This window comes from Heliangelus exortis, chromosome 3 (genome assembly GCF_036169615.1).
Source record: "Heliangelus exortis chromosome 3, bHelExo1.hap1, whole genome shotgun sequence".
Taxonomy (NCBI): Eukaryota; Metazoa; Chordata; class Aves; order Apodiformes; family Trochilidae; genus Heliangelus; species Heliangelus exortis.
Window position 1 is genome coordinate 16,224,581 of NC_092424.1, and position 12,172 is coordinate 16,236,752.

The window sequence follows — 12,172 nt, forward strand, 5'->3', positions numbered from 1 at the left end:
TGTCTGCTCTCAGTCCTCCTCCCTTTGGGCCAGGAACGCCAGGTACCATGACCATGCTTCTCACAGAGCTGACACATGGGGTGCATCCTTAGGCACGTGCAGCTTCCAGTTGCCATGAGGCCAGGACAATCTAACTCCTGTCCAGGCAGGCTGGCACAGAGCAGCACACAGCTTTCAACTTAAAGGGAACAAAAATTAAAACTGCAAAGTGAGTATTAATTACCCTGGCAGGAACAGGCTGCAAATGGATGCTGACACAGTGTGTTTGCCTCTGGACAAACTGCCCCAGCTGTGGAAACCAAGTACAGGAAGGAGATGTGTAATGGGAGAGGTGTGTGGGAAAAGAGGATTACAGCTCTGCAGACTGGGAGGGGGAATGGGTGCCAGGTTCCCCCAGCCACTACATCCTGGATCCAGATCCCCCATCCCCTGGATGTAGTGGTAAAAGACATGCCTGATCTGCCATCTTGGACTTCAAACTTTGCCAGAAAATGGTGTCCCACTCGATTCTCTAACACCCAGTGTGAGCCAAAAATCACCAAATCTGTCCCCTTCTCTGTGAAACATGCCTTACCCCTTCCCAGACCCTTAGCCCCACCAGCCACAGCCACCACCAATTCACAGGGCTGTCCTGGGAGCAGCCAGTCACTGGGCTGCATCTCAATCCTAAACTCCTTTCTACCTCTCCCCATAGTTTCATTCTTAAATCAGATCAACAACCCACATCAGACACCCAGAGTGTGCTGAAAACAGGATGTCAGCCTCCTGACTCACTCACTACTCACTAACTTTCATGGTGCTGTCTGGATTTCAGAGTTCTTGGTTATTCCACAATGTCTATTCTGCAAGCATTTACAAGATTTAATAGGTGCATGGATGTTTACGGCAGAAATTTATGAAAAGCAGGCAGCAATAAAAATTCTTTTCTTTAAGGAAGCTGAAGAGAGACATGACAGTCCCTCTTCTGGCTGCTATGGACAGGCTGAGGGCTGGTTAGTCTTTGCCATGAAGTCCAATAAAAGCAATGGTAGATAAAACAATTATCTGTAGCTACTGTTTGGGATTGTTTTTAACAGACAGTGGCATTCCCACCTTGATCCTTGAGGTACACTTAGTCCTTCCCCATGATGAAGAAGCTCTGGGATTTGGAACTAGATGATCTTTAAGGTCCCTTCCAACCCCAAACATTCTACGCAAGTCTCTTGTCAGAAATTATCCAGACTATTCCAACCTATAGCTCCCCAGCACCAGCTATCACTGCACAGAGACCTTAAGCAGACAGCACAGTGGCTGGGAGGAACATGGGGAGAACTGGTTTAGCCAATAAGCAAATGGATATTTGTGATCTCACTCAGCAGAGGACCTTCTTTGTTTTGCTCAAAAAGATATGCCCATCCAAGCTGAGGGAACTGGAGTGCTACAGTTTCCATGAGGGGCCTTTGCCCAGCAGATAACCCAAGGATGCAGATCATCAAGAAGGGAAGTCCCTCCTGTTGCTTCTAAAGGGCAGATTCATGTTTAGGCTCCCAGTCACAAACTGAAGACAGCCAGGAGGGTTTGACATACTGCTAGCAAACTGCAGTTTAGGATCTCTGCTACCTGAGATTTCAGAGCTGCATGATATGGTATGAATACAGACACAGCTCAAAGTTTGAAGATCAAAGCCAGACTTCAGTTCCCCTTGCACAGACTCTTTGGGCAAGTCACATTCTCTGCTGGCTTCACAGTTTAACTCGTTCTGAAATTGCCATCATGCTGTCTATCTGTCTCTGACATATTATAGCACAGCTTGCAAAACACCTTGAGAGCCTCAGATGGAAGGGACAACATATGTGTGTTGTCCCTTGTTCTTACTCTTCTTATTTCTGAGAAATCTTTACTTCTTACTGTGCAGCCAAAAACAAAGGTTTGCACTAATACTGCTCTGTCACCTACTATGTCTTGTGTTTGTGACTAGCTCAGGAGTCTGCCAAGGTGAGCATATCTCCTGCTCAGCTCCACGCTGAAAAGGTCACTTGTTTTAGAAGGGAACCCAGCATGTTTCTACAATGGCCTTATAGGATGCAGACACAAGAGATAAGAGACAGGGAAGTCATTCCAGGGATCTGGCCCCTACCCAAGCAGAGGGCGTTCTCAACATTGATAAGATCAAGGCAAGAGCACAAGAGGTTTATGTTCCGATTTAAAATTCTTATTTTATTTTTACATAGCAGAAAATATCTATCTGATCAACCAGGTTATCAGATTAACCTTGAAATCCCTCCTGCTTCTCTGCCTGCCCCAACAAGAGCTGTCAAGATACTCAGGGGCTTGCCAGCTGAGTCTTCTACCCACCTACTGCTGCTAAGATAAGCCCAGCTCCACCAATCCCATTCAGAGACTGCATGTAGGAGTTTGTGAAGGAAGAACAAGAATAGGATAAGATTACAGGCTTGTAACCCTCATCCCAAGAGGGCCTGGAGAACAGAAGACTTACGGTATTACAGAAAGACTCTGGAAGATGGGTCTCTGCATTCAGAGCTGGCTACAGCTGACCAAGCCTGGTGCAGGGTGGAGGTAGTTAAACCCTGCAAACACGTGCTCATACAGCCATCCTCCTTCCAGTGCTAAGGAAGCATCTCCACCTAACATCCAACTGCACCATGCAAACATGCTCTGAATCCCAAAATACACACCCGTGTGTACCCACTCCCACTGATATCTAGCAATTTGCTTCCAGCTACAGACATTACACTGAATGACAGTTTGGGGCACCAGTGACCAGGTCTGCAGACACACACATCACCCACCATACTGTGCAGCACCCATGTAGGTCCACATTTACCTCTCACCTTGCACTGACATATACTGTGCTACATGTATCATTCTACAAATCCATACTTCATACACATACTGTCACCTTTAATTTATCTCTGCTCCCCTGCCTGCAGAGGCTGATTCTCTTGTTCCATTATCCTTTACTCAGGGGGTGGAGGGGTGGCACTGAGAATATTTTTTTTAATTATTTTCTCTTTACAGTCAGGCTCTGACCCATCAACAGCTGCTATTCCTGAAAACATTTCAAACATGACTGAGCTGCTGCTGCACATCTGAGAAGTTTACTATTATCTCTCTGCCTTAATCTGTCCAGGTTTGTAGATGTGTCACATCACTGTCCCATTTAAAAAAAACTTCTGAGTGAGTGGAAAGGCTGTAATCCAACACCACCTGAACTGACTCGTGGGAAGTTGAAGTACAGGGAAAAATGACAAGGTGTCACCTTCGTGGTAAAACAGCACATGGAGAAGCAAAGCCCAGCCTAGATCACCTGCTTGAGAACAACTCCCAAGGACCATGAATATTCCAAGGGCTGAAACTGTGTTTCAGTGCCAGAGTGCAAAGATGCTGAGTCTCCATCTCACCTTTCCGTGGAAGACTTTCAGCAGAAAGAAGAGTATAACTGAAATGATGCATGAGAGAGCATCATCTTGCTTCTCAGTGTGGCAGCAAAGCTCCAAGATGTCAAGGCAACCAAAATATTAGTCAATAACAGACTATTTTTAAAACCATGCACAATCACATGAGGACAGTGTCCTCAGCAAGAGCAGTATGAAAATGCTTCACTGATGTTACTAGCAGGTCACTGTCATCATCTGCCTCACACAGGAAACATAATACTTTGTCCTTCAAGCTATTCTGCAGCAGGGAAAATGGGGGAAGAAAGAAAGGATCCTTGCTTAAAACCCTTGGTATACACCATCAGACAGCCTGCCTGCTCCTCAGATGAGTCCCCTCTCAGCATCCCCATCCAGCTGCACGCTGTCTGGATGTCACTGCCCACCTCAGGCTCAGAAAGAGACTGCACATACTTACCTTGTGTTGAAACAGGAGCACTTCTGCATCAGGGTTTCTACAGTGACACAAGCAAATTGGTTCACATGGTGATGTTTCCTGTTCTGACACACACTTGTCAGGTTCCTCCTGTAACAGCTCATCCACCCATTTGCTATGAGGGCTCTGTCTTCGTGTCTTCCACCCTCAACAAAGTGGCAAAGTGCCAATACTGAACCTGTGTCACCAGACCCTCAGCACCAGAGAACCAAGCCTCTCACCTTGCCTCCTGCTATCACACTTTGCAAAAGACCATATTCAGTAGGGCCTCAGAATAGCCTTCCCAAGTGAACTAAGGCCCCTGGTGTGGCCTGACTCCATTACTGAGTGCTGGGCAAGAGCCAGAAATCAAAGAATAGTTGAGGTTGGCAGGCACCACAAGAGATAATCTAGTTCAGCTTGCCTCCTCAGAGCGGGGTCAGCAAGAGCACATTGCCCAAGAACATGCCCTGGCATGCTTTGAATACCTCCATGGACAGAGACTCCACAATTTCTCTGGGCAACCTGAATTTCCTTTTGTTTGAACTTGTGTCCTCTACATCTTGCCCTGCTGCTGGGAAACACTGAGAAGGAACCCTGTGCCAAGCACGTCTTACAGGCTGGATTGAGGTTTCCCTTTATATGATGAGAGCATATCATCCTTCAGAGGTACTGACCCTTCTCAGCTGCTCCAAGAGTTCAGACACCTCAGCAATGCAACCAGGGACTTGATGCCTCCTTTCTAAGCTAGGTACAAAAAAGTGGGCAGTTGCTGTAACTTGAAAAATTGAAGTAAAAATGCTCTGCCACCAGGACAGACCAACAAGAGACTGTGAAGTCTCATATGCTATTGTCATGGAAACCACGGGAGCACCTGAGGTAGCACTGTCCTAGCTTGGCAGGGTTAGCCAGAAAAATGTGGCTTCTGTGCCATCTGTCAGAAGGGTGTACTCTCAATTTGTGCTGTTTATTTTAGCATGAGCTGACATGGGCTTAGTAGGGAGAGAAGGGCTAATTCTGCCTCTCAGATTCTCCAGGGGCACAAGTATAAACTGCAATAATGAGCTCAAGGTGTAAGGAGAAACGGCCCCCCTGAGGCACTGCTGAAACCCCAGGGGCTGGGCACTGCCACCAATCAGCACTGGAAAGAGCTGCAGTCCAGGGACACCCAGAAAAAAACCAGCAGTCACATGGGGCAGGCATAAAGGAAGGTGATAAACAAGTTGTGCTGAAACATTGCAGCAGGATTAGACTATCAGTAGGTCTGAAGAATAGGCACAGCCTGGGGAGAGCTCACAGGGCACAGGAGGAGACAGCTCTACTGACAACAATCAAGGCAAGAGCACAAGAAAATCCATAACAAATCAGGATTAATTACGCAATCAGAAGTATCAGGTCATTGTGGGGGCTGCTGGAAGACAGGACTGAAGTGCCCCAGCAGAAGCCATATGAGGAGTCTGAGAAATACTGTCCAGCTCTGCACAAGGCTCTAGCCAGCTCTTCCTGCTTCTCCCTTCAAATGCCAAATTCACCCACAAAGCAGTGATGGGCCAGGGCACCAAACAGCATGCACAGAAACAGTGGCACTCCAGGTACACAAAGGCAGCAGCCCCACTTCCTGCTGGGCAAGGTGTAAGCCCTGAAGGGTTCTGGTCTCTCATTCATCCCTCTTGAAAGGCTGTAATTACTGTAGGGAAAGTAGCGGGTTTATCACAAAGTGTATCAGTTTTCTTCACCCTAACATGTTTTTGCCTGTGTATCACAAACATGTGGAGGATCCTATGGGGCTCAATAGACTCAAGGCACTTGTTTTGGCTGCATTGTACGAGGTCACACACACATCTCCTGCAGCATCATACAGCACTGACCAAAAGAAAGCCAAGGTACCCTCAAAAGATGACAGAGGTTGGCTGAAGATTCAGAGGATGGGGAACTAGAGACAGACTCAGAGTGCAGCTCCTCATTCATTTCAAGGAACTTTTGAGTGCAGTCTCCAAAATGAAAAAGCCAATGTATTATTAGCCTTGGCAGCACCTAACCTAAATTGCAACTACAGTCTACACTCCACACTAAAAACTTTTGATACGAAAGCTCATAAATCCACAGGAAGCCTTCAGAAATAATCTGCTGGGCTTAGACGTTCAAAGAGAATCACCACAGATACATGTGGAAAGCTGAAGGAATAGCACCAGAAAACAGAAACTTACATGAATTTTAATAACTCTAGTCTTCGCTCCACAATTCTTCCTAAGCAGCATCTTCTGAAAGAGAAGCAGAATCCAAGGATTAGTAGCAGTAGCATGAGGGAACAGAGAGAGAAGTTGTAGGACATCTCTTTTTATCAACATTTAATCAACAAACAAGATGAATGGGTAGTTGAGATATGAAAGACTAAGAATTACTAGAGGTGGCCATCAAGTAGTCATCCTAATCAGAGACTGTCTCATCCAGCCTGCACAGAGACCTTTGGTAGTGGCTGATCCCTGGGTTTCAAAAGAATATACAAGAAATTCCACAGGGAAAGAGATGGAATAACTCCCTAAAAGGAAGCTTCTCCTTATTTTCTCTCAATTAGTGGTTAGATTCTGCCCTGAAGCAGGTGAATTTATCTTCCTTTTATGAAGAAAAATAGTCTATTTAATGTAAATGTAGGTGTTCCCTTAAATTATTTTCATTATGCTTATTTTAAATTTAAAAAAACACTGTAAAAAGCACCTGCCCACAGTCCTAAATCCTTTTGCCATATACTGTAAAACAACATGACAGTTTTCATAACCGCACAACCTAGGGAACAGGATGTACTTAAAACAGCAATTACTCTGTGTGACTGCAGAAATAAAAAGGTGAGTTGTAGCTCTACCCCAGTTTGGAGGCAGTGATCTGAAAGTTGGAAAGTAAATAAAATCATTCTTTCACCTAAAAAAAAAAAATTCAAAAAAATTACTGCTAACTAGGAAAACAAGGCTTCAAAAGAGTACAGTTTTCCTGAAAAGAGTATTTCAACCACATTTTTCACAGTGAAAAACTGTGGTGGAGACATGTCTGGAAGAAACTCCTGCATCAGCTTTTGAAAGAAATAATAGATTTTTCTAGCTCCTGTTTTCTACCCTTTTCCAGTTGGAAAGGTGAAGTCTTGTCTTGGGTTAGTACAGTGGTGTTTTGGAAACAGGGGGGTTGGGAGGTGGTGTCCATAGAAGTGGCTCCAGTGAGAAGCTGCTGGAAGCTCCCCCAGTTCCAATCCCAGCCCCACTTCTGGCCAAGGCCAAGCAGATATGGGAAGCTGGATGTGCCTCTGCGAGTAACATACTCAAGGGGAAATAAAACTGCAAAAAAGACCTGCACAGGAGAGGAGGAGGAGAGAGCAATGCCAGAGCAGAGACACCAGTGTCAATGAGGGAGGAGGGGAAGAGGTATCCAAGCAGAGATTTCCCCACAGCCCATGGTAAAATGGCAGGATGTCCCCGTGAAGCCCATGAAGGAACACGATGGGACAGACAGGAACCTGCAGCCCATAAAGGATCACAGTGGGCAGGCATGGAGCTGGAGCTGTGAAGGGTCACAGGGAGGGCTGATGTGAAGCTGCAGCCATTGAGGACCATGGTGGGACAGACATGGGTCTCCATCCAGGGGAGGTGACTGTTCCTGAAGCAGGCTGTGACTCTGTGGGCAGCCTGTGCTGGAGCAGTCTGTTCCTGGGAGGGACTCATGTCAGGGGGTTCCTGAAGGACTCTCTCCCATGAGAGGGACTCTGTGTTGGAGCAGGGGAAGAGTGTGAGGAGTCCTCCCCCTGCAGAGGAAGGAGTGGCAGAAACTTGTGGGGAACTGACCCTAAACCCTCACTGCCCATCCCCTGTGCAGCTGAGGGGAGGCAGCAGGGAAGCAATTCCAGACCAGGAAGAAGGGAGGGGTGGGGGAGAAGGTACTAACTCCTGATAGATTATAGTTTTTTTTTTTTCTCCCCAGGTTGAGTCTGTCTAGTTTTTCCAGTTACTCTAAGTGGGGAGCAAAAAGTTCCCTGTCCTTGTCTCAATTACCCAGCCTTTGGGTGGTTTTCCTCCTCCCTGTCCCACAGTGGGGGTGTGTGGGGTGAGGGAGAAGAAGCCTGGCTGATACCAGCTGGGCATAAACCACAACAAGAGTGGGAAAATGCTGACACACACTTTAAACAAAGCAAGAAGAGTGTTTTTCAGATTAAATTCTTAACCGAGAAGACCTGTGGAAAGACCCACCACCACCTTACCAATATAGGCAGTAAACAGCAAGACCTTCCTCTCTTGTTTGTAGTCTTCCTACTTTTCCCAGTAGACTAGATAAAAGCTACACAGTAAAGACAACCTTGGAAATGCAAAAAGATTAAAATTCCCCCCAAATACACAGATCCAAAAAAACAAAACTAAAGACTGCTCAGGTGAGAATATACATGACTATTTTTCCAATACAAAGTACTACTGGGGAATGGGGCAAGAAGTCCCTAGTCCTCCATCGCCTTGTCATTTTACAACCCATGAGAAAGTCCTTGCAGTGCCAATGAAGACAGCTGCCCAAAACTTGGGAAGGGGGCTAGAGACTCATGCACCATTTCTACATATGCCAGCCTCATGGATATAAAATCCATCCCACGGCACACTCACAGCCCACTTACATGCCTAGAAAAGAGATGGGCACTACAGCAAGTCTTGAAACCTGGACATGGGCAGTAGAAATACACTAAGGAAAGTATATTTCACTGTCCAAGCATGCACTGAGTGGAGAAGGGAGGTGATGCAAGAATTTTGACCTTTTTTTTTTTTTTTTTTTTTCCTCCACACCCCTATGTCCTTTAGTAGGTGGATGCTAATGATATTATTCATCAAAGGGCTCGACAGTAGCCATGCCTGATTCTTCTGCCCCCAGGTCTGACCTGGCAGCACTGGCTGCCTTGTCAGTGTAGCACCAAGGTTTCTGACCTGAAAGGACCCAACAGGTCTTCACAGAAACCAGGTAGAAGGAGACAAAGGGAATTGTTGAACTCAACTAACCCAAGCCTGTGCTGTCCAACTAAACAAGTAATTCTCCAGGAATTCCTATAAACAACGCAGGGCTCTGTTCCCAGCCAGGCTGTGAAGCAGTTATTGTAAGGCTGGTATTTACTGTGAGGTTACTGCTTTTCTTAAGACCCCCTACAACTACAAAGTGAAAAAGATTGAGGAGAAGGAGGGAGGACTTGGTGGGGCTGACAAACCCCAGGGGTGCAGGGAAGGGCAATGTGAGGACTTGCAGAGTTTTGGTCACTCCATAAGCTTTTCTTCAAGACTGCTGTAAAATGTTGGCTGGTGGTGATGAGGAAGGGCAAACTAGGTAGCCACAAGCCTGCTGCTGGGGTAAAATGTAAAAGACAAAGTAGGATTGAGCAATGAAAATGACTGAGGCCCATCCTTTAGACTCACTTCTTGATGGACTTAGGAGTAAAACAAAAACATAACATCCTCTCATCCATAGGCTGTAAAACTGGAGCATAAGTATCAGCAGAGGAAGTTCTCTGGACCTCCTGAATGTTTTTACTTTCACTTAGACAGAAAAGAGGAGCAAGACCACTTGTGCTTCACTTTTCCAGCTTCACTGGAAGGGTCCAAGATCATCATAAGAGTAAAAACAGAGGGACAGAGAGCAAGCCAGTGATATGATGTTGCAGTTGACAATGAATAAATAGAAAGCCAGTTATCAAATGTTATTCTATTTAATCAAATCACTTCCACCTCACTTGCCACCACATGCTCTCTGCACCCAGCACAGTAAAGCCATGCTTTACAAAAAGTCAGTCAAACATCTTAGTATGGTTTTCCATCCCTCAGTTTTTCCTTTCCTTGCCAAACTGGAGTGCAGACTTTCAGAGGAGGAAGCTAAAATGCAGTGCTGCCTAGCAACAGCTGGGGACTTTCCACAAGAGCCTCTCCTCATCCTCCCTCTAGAGACCTCCACACATCACAAGCTCACCACGAGATGCAGCAACTCATTAACTCCTATTTACATAGATACAAGCTGAAATAACATTTATTTGGCTACATGACTTGCTGTAGCCTAAAGCCAGAGGAATGGTCTATAAGGAAGGTGATATATTCAGTTTACTGAATAGGATTACTTCTAGGATTACTTCTAACTACTAGGCCAAACAGGAAGTGCAGTTTTATTTCCTGGGAGCTGTGTGAAGAGCAGAGATTTGTCAATAGTCATGGAGAATGTTAGGAACAGAGCCGAGGACAAGCCATAGGACTTGGTTTCTTCCACCTGCAGAAAAGGAAATGCAGGAAAGAGAGGAAGCATCTGTGCTCAGCCTCCCTATTTCAATTAAAACATCCCTCCCATTGCTCTCCATGGAACTCCTGGCATCAGCCTGAACACTATTATGTGCACAAAGGAAAGTTTATTTTATGATCAGCTGTGGCTTCTACTTATGAGGAGGAAATGATAGGACTAAGGAAATGTAGAAAGTCTTTTTGAGGCCGTAAGAGCTACACATTGTTCCAAAAACATGGCTGAATTGGAACATTTTAGTGTTAAGCTCCCAGAGAACAACCTAAGAACCCACCCACCAATCTCACCTCCTGTTACACAAACACTCTCTGCTCATAACCCAGTGATTCTCTGTCCTGGCCCTGGATTCAAAAGAAACTTGCAGGGACTGGAAATGATCACCTAGTGGGTTACATATTTACTGAATGACACGTGGTAATGATCCCCAGGACTGGCTCATGTGGACTTGCAGCACGTCACTGCACTGCCACACCAAAATACCACATTAGTAGCAAAGATGAACCACCACCCCTGCTCCTCTTGGAGCACAGCCCTGTGGTCCAGCCTTGCTTCAGGAGACATCTGCAATTAAGCAGTAGCAGTACAAGTCCTCCAATACTGACCTGAGAAGTTCTGAACTAACCCAGACAGTAAGTGGCACACAGATGTATTTGCTTATGCACATAAAGCTACTTTTTCCAGAACCATTATATACACACTGCATCACTGAGATGCCTGTAGTATGTATAAACAAACAAAATATAGGTATTCTCAATGCAAGGTCATTCTGGGAATAGTAGAATCATCAAGAAAGATCAATTCATGCCTCACTATTGCAGTTCCAAAATACTCAAAACTCTGGCATTTAACAGTCTAAAGGCAGGTATCAGTTTAATTTTCAAACATATAAGAGTTTGGAAAAATGCTTAAATTAGTATACAATGCAAAATACCAGCTTGAATAGTAATAAACACCTTTCATCTTACATCTGCTTTTTATAGGCATAGTTCTGGTTTTAGAATAGTTCCATTTTCACTACTTCCATAGGACAAAGCAGTTGCTCTTTTGTCTGCTGGAGGATTTTTTTAATTATAATTTATTTCAGTCTATTATCTGGTTATAGTTTTAAACCTAAGGGCCTGGCTAGAGTTGTACGCAGTTTAAGTATGGCCATTTTTTTTTAAACCATTTTAGTCTATTTCATGCAAGAGATCATAGGAACTTGCAGTTCAATTTAATTCATAATTTAATTTACAGTAAATCAGCACACTCCATCAAATGCTACATAGTGATATACACTCAGCTTTTTACGACTTACGATTATTTTTTAATGGATTTTCAGCTGTTTAATGAAAAAAAATTCAAAATTTTCAGGAAGTCTGTATTGATGAGCTGTGCTGTAACTGGACTCAAGGACTAGACTATCAGAAATCAAGCAGGCCAGAAGTGTGCCTTTTGCTGTTTTGCTGAGGACCCTCCACAGAAGAGCTGATGCACTTGGAGTACTGTTATGTCACTTGTTTGACATCTTAAAGCTCTTGATAGAACAGAAAGTTTTAAGCAGCCCAAGTTTTAAGAAAAAGTCAACTCTGTAACTCTTGTTTTACTTCCATGCTGTTAACCCTATCAGCCACTTTCCCAGTTGCCCAAGGTCTTCCACAAACAAGGCAGGTCAAATTTGACTGTCTATCACAGAAAATAAATATAGAAACAAACTGATGATGTTCTTTGGAAAAAGAAAGAGGAAACATCACAAATTGAAGAGCAACTGCACTCTTCAATTCATAGCAGAAGGCTGATGCAAAGGGAGAAACCAGAGCCAGGGATGCAAAGTATCCATGGCCTATAAGCAGAGGGCTGAAAGGATGCCCAACACCACTCCCAGGACATGCACTGAGCTGGTCACTGGACCACAGCCCCATGGCCCTTCTCTCCTGGGAAAGGGATCTGAAAGCAAGAGGCCTGCCCAACCTTCCTTACAGGCCCCCAGAGGCAGGTTTGGGCCAGGAAAAGCAGCCTTTCCCACTAGCCAGCTGCTGAACAGAGCCCCTGC

The 12,172-nt window shown here is 45.1% G+C and overlaps 1 protein-coding gene across 6 annotated transcripts in view; it reads right to left on the bottom strand.

Annotated features, from left to right (window-relative positions):
* LOC139794172 (uncharacterized) overlaps window positions 1–12,172 on the bottom strand; it is a 59,868-nt gene that overhangs the window by 7,590 nt on the left and 40,106 nt on the right. For 3 of the 6 annotated variants that reach the window (XM_071739397.1, XM_071739399.1, XM_071739403.1), the window contains exon 4: window positions 6,057–6,110. The exons of 1 other annotated variant lie outside the window; for it this stretch is intronic. In XM_071739397.1, coding sequence (XP_071595498.1) covers window positions 6,057–6,110 — 54 coding nt within the window. The remainder of the gene's footprint in view (window positions 1–6,056; window positions 6,111–12,172) is intronic. 2 more of the 6 variants (XM_071739398.1, XM_071739400.1) reach the window with 1 other exon arrangement.